We start from the raw sequence: 16907 nt of genomic DNA, 5'->3' as shown, positions 1-16907 counted from the left end.
CCCACATGGGGGTGGCCATCTTGTACGAGGGTGTGATGGTCAATTTGCATATCACCTCTTTATTATATAGGATAGGTATGGCTATGTTCCAATAAAAGTTTATCTGCAAAATCAGGAGGTGGGCCAGATTTGGCCCACAGGCACTAGTTTGTAGCTGCCTGGAAAGATTAATAAAATTGACAAATCTCTGGCATGATTGGTCAGAGGGAAAATACTTAAATGTACAAATAATATTAGGTCTTAAAAATTATAAGCAACTTTATGCTAGTGAGTTTGAAAACTTAGATAAGATGAACATATTCTTAGAAAAATGTGACTCACTAAAAGTGACTTAAAAAGAGACTATCCTAAAAGTTCTATACTCCATTTTTATAAATGATCAAAATGAAATGGCTCACATTTCTTGTTTTGTTTAGGTTATAGTGGGTTGTTTTTTCAAGATGTGAGGTTGATTTGGTTTATTAAAGTCATCTCCTTGAGTGAGGATATTTTTTCCTTTGATTTTTAGATAGAGTGGAAGGGAGCGGGGAGGGGTATAAGGGAGAGAGGGAGAGAAACATTGATGTGAAAGAAACACATGGACTGATTGTCTCCCACATGCTCCCTGACCAGGGGGCAGGGATCAAACCCAAAACCCAGGTACATGCCCTTGACCGGGAATCAAACCCACGACCCTCTGGTGCATGGGCTGACAACTCTAACCTCTGAGCCATGCCGGCCAGAGCTGTTTTTAAGAGTTAGATGCTGAAATCTATCCATTCTGAGCTGAGAGTTCAGAATAAAGCATAATATCTTACTAATAAATGTGGTCCGGTCTGTGGGGTTCCCAGATTCATCATTCTTCCTCTCTCAAAACTAAGATTATTGAACTGCTCTGGAACACTCAGCCTTGATTTCTCAACACTGCAGTGGAAACGGACCTAAACTTGGCATCCTCGTCCTTGTCTTAATAATGTGCTTAGCACTCCAATTCCTGTAAAAGTCCCACTAGATCTATAACTTACCCATTGCTCCTACCTCCATGCCCCTCTCCCCCTTCCTATCTCTGAGTTCCAGAGCCCTTTGCCTGGAAGCTGCTATCGGCTGACAACTATTCTATCATGCCAAGTTGTCTACCGACTTGTATTTCTGAATATTACAAGCTCCTGCATTCTCTGCTGCCTTGCTGTTCTCAGCCTGTCGTTTGCCCCTCTTCCTCCTCCTCTGATTTAAGATCGGACACACACTGATTATGTAGTTGACCACATACCCTGCTTACACGTTTCTGGATGGAGGGAACTCTGCATGCCTGGACTTCTTTCTAGTACTGCTCCTGGGTTCATGCCGTGCACCAATAATGAGTGTGGTTCTAAGCCTCAGCCCCTCACACTATCTTCATGGTCCGACTCCTATAAACCAGGTCATACCTAGCCAGTTCCTAAGACAGCACTGATTATTTAGCTCATAAAAAAAGTATTTATAACAATGATTCATTCCATAATTGTGAGAGTTGAAAAAAATCTTTTCACATGTAGATAACCTCCTTATTTTCATCCACTTGAAAGATGAAAAGAACATTGTCCATAGGGTTTATATTTAAAAACCCTCTCAGAAATACTACCAACAGTGAATTAATAATAAATCATATGTTTCCTTATTTGGAAATTGAGGACAAACTAGTAATATTCATCAATCTTAGAAATTTAGAAAAACTCAAAAATTTTATTTTATTTTATTGTTAATCTTCACCCAAAGATATTTTTCCATTGATTTTTAGAGAGAGTGGAAGAGAGGAAGAGAGACAGAGAGAAACATTGATGTGAGAGAGACACATCAATTGGTTGCCTCCTGAATGTGCCCTTAACTCGGGCCGGAATCGAGCCTACACCTGAGATACGTGCCCTTGACCGGAATTGAACCCAGGACCCTTCAGTCCACAGGACGGTGCTCTATCCACCGAGCAAAACTGGCTAGGGCAAAATCATTCTTATTTTAAATAGGCAAATGAAAAAATGTGAAATTATCATAATATCTAAAAGGTACACTTTTAATTCCCTCAGGATTTCATAACTTCCACCAAGCTTTTGAATGGTTACTACTTTGAAAAAAATTCTGATTTATAAACGTCTATCCTGAACTATAATACTGGACCAGATTCACATACTGGAGTTGCAAATAACCAGTAGTGTAAGTTTCAAAAACACAAGTCACATTTTCCAAAGCCCCCACCCCCACATCTCAGCCTACTAGCATTCATTTTAAGTGTCCCCTTATTTGGGGAAAGCCACCACGTATCTGTACCTCTTTATCCAAAGAAGCAAAGAGCCCCTTAGCAAAGCCAAATGTGAAACTATTCGTTCTGGATATTTTCAAAATAGGTTATAGTGGGTTCTTTTTTAAAAATGTGAGGTTGGCCAAAACCGGTTTGGCTCAGTGAATAGAGCGTCGGCCTGCGGACTGAAAGGTCCCGGGTTCGATTCCGGTCAAGGGCATGTACCTGGGTTGCGGGCACATCTCCAGTGGGAGATGTGCTGGAGGCAGCTGATCGATGTCTCTCTCTCATCGATGTTTCCAGCTCTCTATCTCTCTCCCTTCCTCTCTGTGGAAAATCAATAAAAAAATGTATTAAAAATAAATAAATAAATAAAAAAAATAAAAATGTGAGGTTGATTTGGTTTATTAAAGTCATCTCCTTAACATACTTCTGCTCTGATAAAAAATACGGGTCTTTTAACGAAACTTTGTGTTTCATCTGCTATCTTTTAAAAACTATATGAAAACTGGATTAAAGCATGAAATAAAATTGCCAACAAGTTATGCTCTTTGTTTTCTAATACTGACAACCACAATAGCCTTTTAGTAGGTTCTTTTATTGGTTCACAGGTAGTGAAAGTGCCCAGGTATATCCGAATTATAACACTAAGTGTACTTTCTAGCTCTACTTACAAGTTCTCGAGAGTCAGTTACTGTATGGCAACAATAAGGCATAACATCTGCAAAAGGATAGGCCCAAAACAGATCAAGTCACAGGTTCACTGTGATTAAGTACTTTTTGCTAATCACTTCTCTGATCTTAAGCTCCCATATACTCTCATATCTAACCTGGAGAGTATTATGCTAAGCAAAATAAGCCAGCCAAAGAAAGACAAGCATCACACGATCTCACTCATATGTGGAATCTAATGAATGAAATAGATCCAGAGACTTAGAAGCATGGAACAGACGGAAGAATCTCAGAGGGAAGGCAGAGAGGGGAGTGGGTGGGAAGAGACCCACCAAAGAACTTATATTCATATATGCATAAACCACGGACATAGACCATAGTGTGGTGAAGGCCTGGGAAACAGTAGGGGTGGGGACAGGGGTTAATGGGTGAAAAAAGGGAGACATCTGTAATACTTTCAACAATAAAGATAAATTTTAAAAAATAAAGTCACTTATTTTTAAAAACATTAGATAGTACAATTGCTGCAAACATGATTAATATACAAAAGTCAGCCAATGAGAGCAATTTTTTTAAAGTGGAAAAATTCATTTATAACTATATTATTTTTATATCTTATACTAGAGTCCTGGTGCATGAAATCCATGCACTGGAGAAGGGGGGGGAGTGTCCCTCAGCCTGGCCTGCACCCTCTCGCAGTCTGGGATCCCTCTTGCAGTCCGGGACCCCTTGCTCCTTACCGCCTGCCTGCTCGCTGCTCCTTACTGCTCTGCTCACTGTTCTTTAGTGCTGCCACCACCAGCACTTCTGGCTGAGCGGCACTCCCCCTGTGGGAGCACACTGACCACCAGGGGGCAACTCCTGTATTGAGCGTCTGCCCCCTAGTTGTCAGTGCACATCATAGCGACCAGTCATTCCGCCATTTGGTCGATTTGCATATTAGGGTTTTATTATATAGGATATGTGTATATTCTATATAAACAAATTAAATTTTCATATATATAATGTAGACATTAACATACATATATAATGCACAGTATATGACCTAAAAAGAAATATGCAAAACCTATGTGAATTAAAAACTTTAAAAATTACCAAGGAATATAAAAGATCTAAATAAGTAAATACATATACTATATGGGAGTGTTGTAAATATGTCATTTTTTTCTTTACAAATTAATCTGTACTTTTAAGGCATTTATAATGAAAATACCACCAGAACTTTTTGGAAAATGTGACAAATGCATTAAAAAATTTCATTTGGGCCCTAACCGGTTTGGCTCAGTGGATAGAGCGTCGGCCTGTGGACTCAAGGGTCTCAGGTTCGATTCCGGTCAAGGGCATATACCTTGGTTGTGGGCACATCCCCAATGGGAGGTGTGCAGGAGGCAGCTGATCAATGTTTCTCTCTCATCGATGTTTCTAACTCTCTATCCCTCTCCCTTCCTCTCTGTAAAAATCAATAAAAAATATATTTAAAAAAATTTCATTTGGAAGGAGAAATGGATAAGATTACCTAAAAAAAATACAAAGCTGAAATATAAGACTATTGAAGGGGCACTTGCCTTTCCAGACATCAAACTGTATTATGTAGCTAAGTTATTAGAATAACTCTACACTGGTGAAGGGTTAGAGAATTAGACTGTGCACTCACACAAGACAATAGGTATTCTTACATAAAATTACACTTCCACAGGGCAAACGGTCTGAAAGGTCAAAGGACAAATGAGAATCTGGGAAAACGTTTACAACATAAGACAAAAATTTAATAGCTTTTTAAAAAATATATATATTTTATTGATTTTTTACAGAGAGGAAGGGAGAGGGACAGAGAGCTAGAAACATTGATGAGAGAGAAACATCGATCAGCTGCCTCCCGCACACTCCCCACCGGGGATGTGCCCGCAACCAAGGCACATGTCCCTGACCGGAATCGAACCTGGGACCCTTGAGTCCGCAGGCCGATGCTCTGTCCACTGAGCCAAACCGGTCAGGGCAAAAATTTAATATCTTTAAGATAAAAATGTTCTTACCAATCAATTTTTTACTGGTAAGACAAACAATCTCAATATTAGAACAAAAATATAAACATAAAATTGAATGTCTGTAAAACATATTAAAAGATATTATTTATCCTTACTAAGCAAAGTGAATTTGAGCAATGAAAAATTTTCCTCTACTAACTAGATTGGCAAAGATTAAAAAGGTAATAGTCAATAATATTGTAATAACTATGTTTGGTGCCACGTGGGCACTGGAAATATTGGGGGGAACACTTTGTAAAGTATACGATTGTCTAACCACGATGCTCCACACCTGAAACTAATCCTATATAATAAAAGCGTAATATGCAAGTCGGCCCAATGGCGGAACAACCAGTTGCGGGGGGGGGTGGGGCCGGCAAGCAGGCATGTCAGGCCAGCCAAGCCAGAGGGAGGAAACAGTGATGGGGGGGGAGGTGGCGACGACCAGGGTTGGCGGAGGGGCGATGGGGGGGGACACGCCCACCGGTGCTGTCCCCTGATTGGCTGCCCGGTTGCCTCCCACAGAGGGAGGTCAGTAGCAGAGGCAGTGGAGGGGTGATGGGGGTGGGAGCTGTCCCCTAATCGCCCGCCCGATCGCCTCCCGTAGAGGGCCTAAGCTGTCAATAGGACATCCATCCCCTGAGGGCTCCCGGACTACTGTGAGAGGGCGCAGGCCAGGCTGAGTGATGCCCCCTGAGTGCATGAATTTTCGTGCACCAGGCCTCTAGTACAAAATAATATTGAATGCAAACTGTAATTGAAAACATTTTTTTAAATTTAAAATAGAATGATAAACACAATATTAGCAAAAGCATAGAGAAATGGACACTTGCATATAATGATAGTGAAGATGTAAATTATTGCAGCTTTTAGAAGGTAATTTAGCAGTATCTACTAAAATATTAAATTTATATTTCCTTTGACCCCATAATTTTACATGTTGGCATATATTCTATAGAAAAACATGCAACCCATAAGGTAGCTCTGTGTGTACTGACTTAAAAAATATCTAATAGCCTATTGTACTGTGTGTGCATGTTAACTTTTAAAAAGAAAGGAATTTGGAGAACAGTGTGCAAAATAGGATCTCATATTTGTACATGTAAAGAAAAGTATCTCAAAGTTTACAGAGTCAATCACTTGACATCCTTTGCAATAACTGACTACTTTTGCCCAAGCATAAATTCTTTTTTATTGTTACATACAAGTCTGGGGGGGAAAGATCTCATGTTTCTAACATGAAATTCTGCATCCAACAGAACATTTTTTTCAAACAGGGCTTATTTCTTTCTTGTAAAGGATAAATGGCTATAAAAAATTTAACTATAGAATATCTTTTTAAAGTTTTGAAAATGCATTTATTTTCCAAGCATTTGTTGGGTGTGTTCGGTTCTGAGGACATAAAATGAATGAGACATTATCTCAGCCATCACAAAACCCAAACAGACTGAGAGGGACAGACCAGCGTACAAATAAGTACAATAAAGAGTTGAAGTGACTGTGACAGCAGTGTATGCGGGGATAAACATGGGAAGGAGAGGTCACTGGAACTGGAGGCAAGCATATCAGAGTTAAGCTTATGCTTGAGCTAAATCCTAAGATGATGTGTTGGCCAGATGGACAAGAGAAGGGGAGTAAATGCAAATGAGATATATATGCGTTACATAGAAGCGGAATATTTCTAGATAGAGTGCCAGGAAGATAAAACGAGGAATTTTAATGCCAAGTATCAAACCAAAACAATGTAAGTCCAAATAAATGAAACCAAAGTTAAAATAATTCCTACAACATTCATCTAATTTTGCTTTCTATGCTAGCTGAAAATTGCTTTAAGTTCTGGTTATTTCTCCAATTTCTTTTTGTCTACAAAAATGTTTTTTAAATGAATGGTTACATTTAAATCCTATTTAACGAAACAACAAACTGCTTTGTAAATGCAAAGACTTGGTGCTTTCACTGTTTAAATTCTGACATTTTTCTAAGTGACCCTCCACTGTAGTCCCGAAGCTCAACATGTTTGAGCTCAACATAAAAATACCAGCACAGGAAACATGTCTTTCGCAAAGGCTGCACTTCGCGGAGACCTCCATGTTCTATCGCTGCTTTGGGGGGTGGGGGGGGACCCCTGGGCGCCGCACCCAAGCTCTTCTCTCAGCAGCACAAGCCCCAGGGACACCGCTCTTACCTCGTGAAGCGTCAGGTGCTTCCCGTCCTTCCTCTTGGAGTCGAACCGGCCGTAGATGGCGCTGTACTTGCGGATCTCCTCCTCTTTGTGGGGGTCCTCGTCGCTCATCTCGAAGATGTGGCCGATCATTTTGGCCAGCTTCTTGTTGCTTTTCAGCAGCTCCTTCACCTCGTTCGGGTCGCTTTTGGGCAGCGTGGAGGCCATGCGCTCCACACACTCGGCCACCGAGAGCGCGGCCGCGGCGTCCAGGGCCTCGCTGCTCTCCTTGGGGGACGCGGGGGAGCCCAGGTCGGCGGGGGAGAGGCTGTGCTCGCTCTCGGTGCCGTGGTGGCCCTGCCAGAGCCTGGACTCCCCGACACTCGGCAGCGCCAGGCTCCCCGCGTCCGGCTTCCCCTGCCCGGGGCTCTGCACGCACGTGATGGCGGCGCACTTGGGGACTTTGACGTGCGGCTCCCGGGCGCCGCTGCTCCTGTCGTAGCTGGCACAGGGTAACCCCAGCCACGTGGGCGACCCCTCGGGCAGCTTGTAGATGGGTATGCTGCTCACGGGCAGGGAGGTGAGCGGCTGGTTGAAGAGGCCGGGGTTGGTGACCCAGTCCCGCAAAGCCTTCTGCAGCCTCCGGACATGCAGCGGCTTGCTGGCCATGCCCACAAGGGCCATGATTTCCAGGAATTCCTCCTCTCCAGCTTCGCACAGCTGCTGGACGTCATCGCCACCTTGTTGGATGAAGGCATCGAAGTAGGACAGCAGGTTGGCTTTCTGTAATATTCTGTACAGCTGCAGCTCCCCCAGCGTCCGGGGTAAGGCCGCGGCCATTACTGTGGAGGTGCTTAGCCTGCAAAGGGAAGAGGGAGAGACTCAGCACACGGGCTCCAAACTCCTCACCCAGGACTGAGCATGCGGGTGGAAGTGCAACACAAGATGCATCAGCAGAGCCCCGACTGAAGGAACCATGCCCTGTCCAGAAGTCATCTCCTTCTACTTCCTGACAATCCCACTGACCAGGGTAACTGTTTCCGTTTTAAAGAGAAAAATCCAAAGGCTCAGACTTGCCTGTGATCTCACTACCTGCTGAGCAGAAGTCTAGGGACTCCAGCCAAGGTTCTGAGGGCTCCGTAGCCCGGATTTTTGACAACCACTCACTCTGCCGCTCCCATGGTGTGGACACAGAGGGGAGCGAGGGATACTCGGATTCAGGAGGAGGTAAGAAGCCTATTATTCCACCGTTCGCTGATACTTATTTTGTGCCGGACAATATGATAAACGCTGTACATTACATTATGTCTAACCTGCAAGATAGGTTTAGTCATTCCCACTTTATAAAGAAAAAACAGCCACATCAGTCTGGTAGGCAGAGGAAGAGAGCTTTCAGTATGAACTGCAGGTGAGAAGATAGAAGATGGTATATTAGGAACAAGAAAAAAAGGCAGGAAGACTTCAAACGAACAAATGACAAGACGTGGTGATCATTTAGGCCTAAGAGTTCATGGTTCTGGGAAGAAAGGAGTGATAGGTGAAGACTGGAGAGTCTAGGCCAGTGATGGCGAACCTATCATACACGTGTCAGAGGTGACACGCGAACTCATTTTTTTGGTTGATTTTTCTTTGTTAAATGGCATTTAAATATATAAAATAAATATCAAAAATAGAAGTCTTTGTTTTACTATGGTTGCAAATATCAAAAAATTTCTATATGTGACACGGCACCAGAGTTAAGTTAGGGTTTTTCAGAATGCTGACACGCCGAGCTCAAAAGGTTCGCCATCACTGGTCTAGACTGTGACAGGCCTTGGGGACACAGACCAATCAGGATGATGGGATCTCCTTCAAACACGTGCACTTCATGGCCAGCGCTGGGGTCTCAGTGTGGATCAGGTTAGAGATACAGGATGAAACCAGGGAGGGCGAGAGAGCCCAGGACAGAGCCACGGAAGAAACAGAAAGGGCAGAGCCAAGCAAGACAGAGAAGCCGCCTTTAAAGAGAAAGAACAAGACCCAGCAAAGCACTTCTTGACCTCTTAGCAGCCTTTACAAGTTATTCACAGTTGCCTGGAGACCTCCCACATACAAAGGTGTGGGCCAAGTACTTCCATTTAAGAGAAAAAAACTTGTAAGAACGCACCCTCTTAGGATTAAAAGGACCCTGCAGCCCTCTGTGGGGAAAATTACAGAAGGCGAAAAGAATGCAGAGGGAAATGGAAGCTCCACTGTCAAGTGAGAACTGTATGGAGCCGTCATTCACGGGGAGGTGAGGCCAGCAGAGGAATGCCAGGCACATCCCTGAAGGCCAGACCAAACCCGGGACGTCCGCTCTGGGCCACCGGTCAGAATGCTCCCAGGATGCGAGTCTCGGCCACCCCATCCCAGGGGGGCGCCTCTCCCTGCCACGCTAAGGCTGACTCCTGGAAAGCCCACTCCTGGAACCCCTGGTCGTCCACAATCTGCTCTCATCAGCTAGCGACTCCTCAACTTCTCAGGCTTTTTCTCTGACAAGGGTATTGCCATGTGAACTGATGCCTTTCCGAGAGATTTCTCCGGCAGACCGCACTAGACGGTCCCTGTTTAGTATCCCCTCTGGGCACCACAGACTCCTCTGCGTTGTGATCATCCAGGCTCTGAAGGCCCGCCTTCACGTCCACGTCACCTCAGCCACTGGACAAAGACACTCTTGCATCCTCCAGTCCCCACGGGATGGTCTGCTGGTCCTCCCCTCCCATCACCCAGCTGGAAACTGACCCACAAAAACGCAGCTCTCGGGAGGGACAGGCACGAGCTCAATTCTGTTTCCCACCGTCACACCAAACAGAAAGGCTTCTAGAAACGGCCTAAGGTGGAAGGAAAGGAACTTACTTTCCCATCACACACCTGATGCAATAGCTCCACAGGCTATCAACTCAACAGCATACAAATACGCTTACACACCTGTGTGCGCACGCACACCTCAAATCCTTTTCATAAGAGGGCTGTAACTTCCCAAGGTCTATGGTAGCATCAATTACCTCATCCTATGTACTCCCCCAAGTTATGGAATAGAGGAAAGAGTATTTGAGAAAATCTAGAATACAGTTTTTGAATCTTTTTATGAGCAATAAGAAAAAATATGTTAGGCAAATAAAATTTAAAAAGAAACTTAAAAGGAGAACTAAAGACCCAAACTTAGGTTTTATTCTTCTGAGAAAAGGCAACGATTTTAGAATATATTCATTTTCAACTGTTTATCCTTTCTCATCTTTACCCAGAAGTAAGGGAAACCCCCTAGCTCCCAGGAGAAAACTCCAGTCCTGGTGAGGAAGTAGTTACGATGATAAAGCTCTGTAAGGACCGACAGGACCAAGGGTATACGTCCAAAGTCAAGATACCAGCTGAAAGCGAAGGAGGCGAGCCCCAGGAGGCTTGCTGAGCCCACACTACCTGCTGGGAAAGGAGTTTTCTCCCTAAGCTTTTGCAGTGGGAGAGGCTTCAGTTCCTACAGAAGCGCGTTGTGATCATTTAAACACCCACCACTTCATATATTAGGTTTAATGTAAAATTTTTATATGATGAGATTTTGTTTTTACAAACTATTCATGCTTCAACATGAAGGTCAAATACATCAAGAGAAAGCCTCTCACTGCATCTCTCCTCGCACACTCTGCACAGGGGGCCAGCAGTACAGCAAGTCCACTCAGCAGTGGTGACTCCTCCCGCATGCCGCTCAGCACAGCATCTGTCACAGCGGTGAGGTGTGGCTCCTTGTCTCTCCGGGCGAGCCCACCTGTCCTCTGTATCCCCAGGACGAGCTGTCGCTGGCAGACTTAAGTAAGAGAGAACACACCGTGGATTCCGAGAAGGAGAGCGGTACACAGCCGCGCGGTGTGGGAGGCTTTTGGGAAAGGCCTTGGAGGTGTGAGGGAGAAGGCCGCCTGGCCTGGGGGCGGGGAGCAGGAGGCCCATGTGAGGCATGTCAGGGGATCTGTTTGGTAGGAGCACAGGGGCATCAGGGGAGCAGAGAGAGAGCTGGGGAGGGGGTGTGGGTCTGGGACGCCTCTGTGAGGAGACAGTGGCCCAGGCAAGCGAGGAGCCACACCTGTGCTTTAGGAAATGGAAGCTGGCGCTGCAGCCAGGAGGTGAGGCAGCTGTGGGGACAAGACGCTTGAGAACTAGAACCCGGTGCTTTTGAGGCAGAGAAAGAAAAAGGGTGATGCTGTGGCTTCAGGACATGCAGATGTGAGGAAGGAAGAGGAAAACACAAAGATGCAATCCCACTCCTGTTCATTCAGGAAACTGGGATAGTGGTGCAAGTAAAGAAAGAAGAACGTTGGAAAGAATAAATTTGGGAGTCTGGAGGAAGGGAGGGAGGTAAGATAAACATACTTGCTTTTGGACTTATCCATTTTGAGATTCTGATAATCCCCAAGTAGTAGTTGAAATGCTGAATTATCAGAAAAATGATTTGAGCTAATGGTTCTCAAACTTTTCAGGTCTGAAAATCACTTTAAATACAAAGTGGCAAATATTCATTGATAGTTTTACTGTTAGTATTTGTTGATTGAGAATGCATATGACTACTACTATGAATTTGGTTATACTTTTAATTAAGTGACTATATTTTAGTAAGTCATAAAGTGCTTGCTTACTTTTCATTTGCAAACTGGACATGTGTGAGAGGCATCTCACTCCGCAGCCAGGGCTGGTGTGCACTTGGATTTGAGAGCACTTGCAATAACCTTGGCCCCTGGCCCGTGAACCACTCCTCCAGCTACAGTTAGCAATCTGGAGGGTAGTCTCCGAGAGGCGGTGACTGAAGCTTGGGAGTGGATGTGCTCATCGAGGGAGAATAGCAAAAGGCAGTAGAAAAGAGACTGAATTTAAAACTTTGGAATTAAAGTTTTGCAAAGAACTGCAAAGGGAAGGTAGGGAAGACAACGTGTAAGTCTAGGTGAAAAGCATTTCCAGGACTGGTGTCAAGCTGCAGAGAGGTTAAAGAGAGAGGCCAGTAGTTACTCGCGAGTTTTGAGAGTGAGTTGTGGGGCCATACTGCAGGCTGAAGCCTGGAATAGACTGAGGCAGGAATGAAGGAATAGTTCTCTTCCCTGGTGAGCAGGAAAGGCCTCTGTCCTACCCTAACCCCACATCCCAGCGTGGAGGGAGAATGTCAGGGAGGTTGTTCCCACAGCCCTATCACGTGCTTCCTTGTGGTTCAAGGACTCAGCAGGAGTTGCTATAAGCTCCCTGAGGGCAGGAACTTGGTCTCATTCATCTTTTACCCCCTCTATTCCCCGCAGTGTTCAATAACATCCCTAGAAAGGCTGCTGTTACATGAAACCCAATGTCTGAGTTAGAATCTGATCAGCAGCCGCCTTTCATATCCAAAAGGGATGTCCCAGTGAATTCGCAATCTAGTAACAGCACCTCCTGCTACTTTACAAACTACAATGCTCTCTGTTCTCTCGTCCTCATACTTCCTCTTTTTTAAAAAAATATATTTTATTGATTGTTTACAGAGAGGAAGGGAGAGGGATAGGGAGTTAGAAACATCGATGAAAGAGAAACATCGATCTGCTGCCTCCTGCACACCCCCTACTGGGGAGGTGCCCGCAACCAAGGTACATGCTCTTGACCGGAATCGAACCTGGGACCCTTCAGTCCGAAGGCCGACGCTCTATCCACTGAGCCAAACGGTCAGGGCACTTCCTCTTTCTTATGGGGCTATATGCTGAGTTCCCATAACACAGATATTTTCCCCAAGAGATCAAAGGATCCCCTCCCAAATGTAAGAACTACACCTGGTTCATGTTGTAATATACATCATATGATAGTCCAGCCCCAGCCGTATTTTAAGAAGCCAATTTTAGTCATGAGAGATCCTAGGTCTTTTTCTTTATGGTTCCTATAAATTAAAACACAGTATCAACTATCCCCAAACAACAAATATCAATCTTAGAAGTGACCATTATATTCAAATGGTTTCATAATCACCACTCTTAACTCCTCTTCATGATGTAGGAAACGTATATAGATATAGATATTTCTTACATCTATATCTATACCCACACATACGTACATAGCGTGTATATACGCACACTTTTATGAAATCCATGGCATTCCAGAGAGCCACTCATCCGGGAGTAGAGAGGAACCCGGGGCTAACTCCCAGTGAGATGTGGCTTACTTATGCAGAGACTATAAATTCCTTCCTCCCGACGCTGCCTGAATTTTACTTTAAAATTATCTAAGTTAACAGCAACCTCTTACAGACTGACAAAAAACGTGGAGAAACTTGGGGAGAGTTAGCTTCTGAGTCACTTACAGGTTAAGGTGAATTAGTTCCACCTCTGTTTTCCTCTTCACATCTAGATGCGATCCAGTGCACACCAGCGGAATGAGACAGGAGGGCAAGGGTGAGGAAGGGATGGGAGCGCTGGGGCACAGACTACACCGGAAGCCCCTGCAGTGCCACCTCGCTGGGAAGAGGGTGGCCTGGAGGCCTGGGAGAAGGGTGCCATGGGTACACTGGAAGGCGGCAACTGAAAAGGTTTATAAGAAGAATCTGGCTTGGGGAAGGAAGAGCCTTAACCCTAGGAAATGGAGTCTTCTCACTTCTTTCTAGGCCTAGAGCTCAGCTAACATAATAAACGTAGCTCAGTTACATCGCGACTGAGGGGCTGGCCTAGCTATGAAACTCCTGTGTGTGTGTTTCAAGTACCAAATGATTTACCCAGAGGCACTGATTAGTAAGCATGCAGTGATCTATCTTAAATCAAGATATTTTTGGATTTTAATAGTCATAGCTATGAATTAAACATTAGCTTCTAATAAAATTAATGGTAATTTGGGAAACTTAAAATATTTTTCTCTATTGATTCTTTTCTGAATTCTGAATGACGCTGCGGAAAAAAACTCTTTCAGACCCCTTAAAGTTCTAATGAAAGTATAAGTTTAAAATGATCAAAATTAGAAAGTAAATCAGATTTATTTTGCAAATAAACCAAAACTATACATTAACATAACTGTAATACCAATAAGTAAATATCAGTGTCATACAATTTGGCTGGAAAATCTTCAAACAACCAACAGCCACATCATTCATCACACAATATGTGTCCTCTGATCATGTAGAATACGCACAGTATTATCTAAATTTTATCTTTTTCAGAAAGTTCTCTTTAAAAATTATAAAATTAACATACTGTTTATATTCATGTGCAAATACAACATATTGAGAAATGACAAACTATCTGAAAGCTTAATGGTATGTTTAGCTGTGAGACTTCTGACAAGACGAGGATTAATGTTTTCCCCCAGCATCAACTTCTCTAATTTCCCACTTGCTCCATCATATTCTATTGTACTAGTTTTTGAACATGTCAGTTCAGAAAGGAAATTTGCATTTAATATAACTGTACAATTCTTCATTCTACTAAAAAGCATAAAAGAAGTAGGCAAGATAAATCCAAAACAAAGGGGCTAGCAAACATGTGATGCTTGAGTGGGTACTACTTATTCCTTAAAATATTTTAAAAACTCCACAATGAAATGTATGTACACAAGTTAATTATACATTAGCAAGATCTTAAACTGTTCAAAACATACTATAAAATGGTCATGTCCATGAAAATAAAACAGATCATGTGTCTGTGGAATCCAGAATACAGATTCACGTTCCAAGGTGTTTTTACAGAGCTCTCATTTCCAATAATGCCTATGAATAGCATAAACAAAAACAACTAGATTTATTACAATGGAAGAGATGAGGCCTCAGTCTTAGGACAGTGTCTACGTCAACAGACACAAAAACCTGACATAACTTCTATTCCCATCCAACCACCTTCTGCTTTAAATATTTAAAGTTTATGCAATAAATTCTTCAAAAGTTTCAACCCCCCATTTTGTAAGACATGTAATTTCTTATTTCAAAGGATCCACAGTGCACAGCCCCAGAATCCTTAATAACAAACCACTATGACTTAAAGTGGTATTACAAGAAAATATCTGCCTGGCCTGCGTGGCTCAGTGGTTGAGTGCAGACCTGTGGAACCATGAGGTCAGGTTAGATCTCAGTCAGGGCACATGCCCAGGCCGTGGCCTCATCAAGCTCATCAATGATTCTCTCTCATCACTGATGTTTCTATCTCTCTCTCCCTCCCTCTCTGAAATCAATAAAAATATTTTGTAAAAAAGAAAGAAAATATTTAACGCCTTAACTTATTCTCTAAACAAGGAGAATGAGGATCTATTAACTTTCCTATAGAACAATGGATGTTATTTACTAGTCACAAAAAGGAAATTTTAAAATTAATTTAGCTGAGATTACTCAATTTTATCAATAATTCTGAAATAAGACAAGATGTAAAGTATTTATTAAACATAGCAAATTATTTACTAAACATATAAGCTGACTACATTTCCTTATATCAGCTATAGTATTCCTAAGGATTTTTGTCATTTTAATCAGAGACAGAATGAAATAAACTAAAACCCTACAATGCCTCAATGTTTTTATTACTCCTTATTGATATTCACATATAACAGGAAATCACCATAGCCAAGGAAAACATTTTTCTAATACCAAGATGGCAGGTTAACTTTTGTGCAAGATGCTAAAAATAAAATTAAAATAAGAAACCTTTCAATGGTTCCTTGAAATTATTTTTCCCAGACCTAATTTTCCAATATCTTACACTCAAACAAGAATAAAGAAGGCTGCCCTTGTCAAACATCTATAAGGACCCTTCTATGCAGGATTTACACCTGTAAGAGCAACGTAATTTTTAAAGCTTAACGAGAGGACAATATTTAATGTCTTACTACCGAAAAACGGAAGGAAAGGGTACCCTTGACCCCAAGGGCCACTGGACTGGCACTTGGACTAGAAGCAGCTCTTTTAAGTCCTCAGGAGGACATCAGCCGCCACCGGAAAGAAAGTAAATGCTGTGCGTCCTCTCTTCCAGCGTTTCTCCCAAACCCACACCTACGTTACCGCATGTCATCATTTGCTGCTTCACAGGAGGAACTTCCAACAAGTGAAAACCGGAGAAGGTAACTCACTGCGTGCACTTTTCTAACAAAACAGCCCAGCACTGCCTACGTGACTAATCCATTTTAAATTCCGCTCCTCTGTTCCTATGCAATCTAATATTACCTATTAAAACTGCCAAAATATTTTTAAACAAGACCTGAGCGTTTCCCTTGCAGCTTCTGATCTTTGCACTCCGTAAGTTTGCAAGTTTGCAGACACATCACGGGCAAACCAACTGGTAGTGACAGGTGAACGCGGATGAGATTTTAAAATGACAGCTATCCCCACATTTTGAACGCTTCCAAGATCTGCTGGTGTGAGAGAGTGCAGTGCATGCACGTCAAGGAATCCTCCAGGCCCCCCGCTGCAGAGCTCGGTCAGCGACCCCGGTCAGGGCGGATTCCTACTCCAGCACCTTCCCCCGACCTCCGCAGGCTTCCTGCGCGTCCTTTCTTCTCGCCGGCGCTGGGAGCCCCGGGGCTGCCGACCAGAACCCTCTGACAGCACTCGCGACGCTCCCCCACGCGCCAGGCCACGCACCTCTGCGTCCCAGCCTCCTGCCCCACGTGTGTGTGCAGATTCCACACTCGCTCCCCCGCGCCCGGCGCCAAGTTGGCCAGCCACTTCCCAGCAAACTCGCCTTCCGCTTTCCAAGCGCGCGGCGCTCGGGCGAGGATGCCCGGGACGAGCCGGGCACTGGGAGCGCCGGACTTCCACCGGGAAACCAGCCAACCGGGACTCGGCCCGGGGAGCGGCGCGCACGCATCTCTTCGTCGT

At 43.8% G+C, this 16907-nt stretch overlaps 1 protein-coding gene across 6 annotated transcripts in view; it reads right to left on the bottom strand.

The window, feature by feature from the left end:
- The window catches only part of NAB1 (NGFI-A binding protein 1), a 58025-nt gene extending 44356 nt beyond the window's left edge, over positions 1–13669 (bottom strand). Inside the window, exons 1-2 of one of the 6 annotated variants that reach the window (XM_014460901.2) lie at positions 13422–13669; positions 7133–7967 (exon numbers count right to left, since the gene is read on the bottom strand). In XM_014460901.2, the coding sequence (XP_014316387.1) occupies positions 7133–7948 (816 nt within the window). In that variant the 5' untranslated portion in view covers positions 7949–7967; positions 13422–13669. The remainder of the gene's footprint in view (positions 1–7132; positions 7968–13421) is intronic. The other 5 variants (XM_023759643.1, XM_014460889.2, XM_014460894.2 and 2 more) reach the window with 5 other exon arrangements.
- Between the last annotated feature and the right edge of the window lie 3238 nt (positions 13670–16907).

The sequence above is a fragment of the Myotis lucifugus genome, unplaced genomic scaffold (genome assembly GCF_000147115.1).
Source record: "Myotis lucifugus unplaced genomic scaffold, Myoluc2.0 scaffold_3, whole genome shotgun sequence".
NCBI classification, from domain to species: domain Eukaryota; kingdom Metazoa; phylum Chordata; class Mammalia; order Chiroptera; family Vespertilionidae; genus Myotis; species Myotis lucifugus.
The sequence above is the reverse complement of the archived record's forward strand: the minus strand, read 5'-3'. Positions and strand labels throughout refer to the sequence as shown.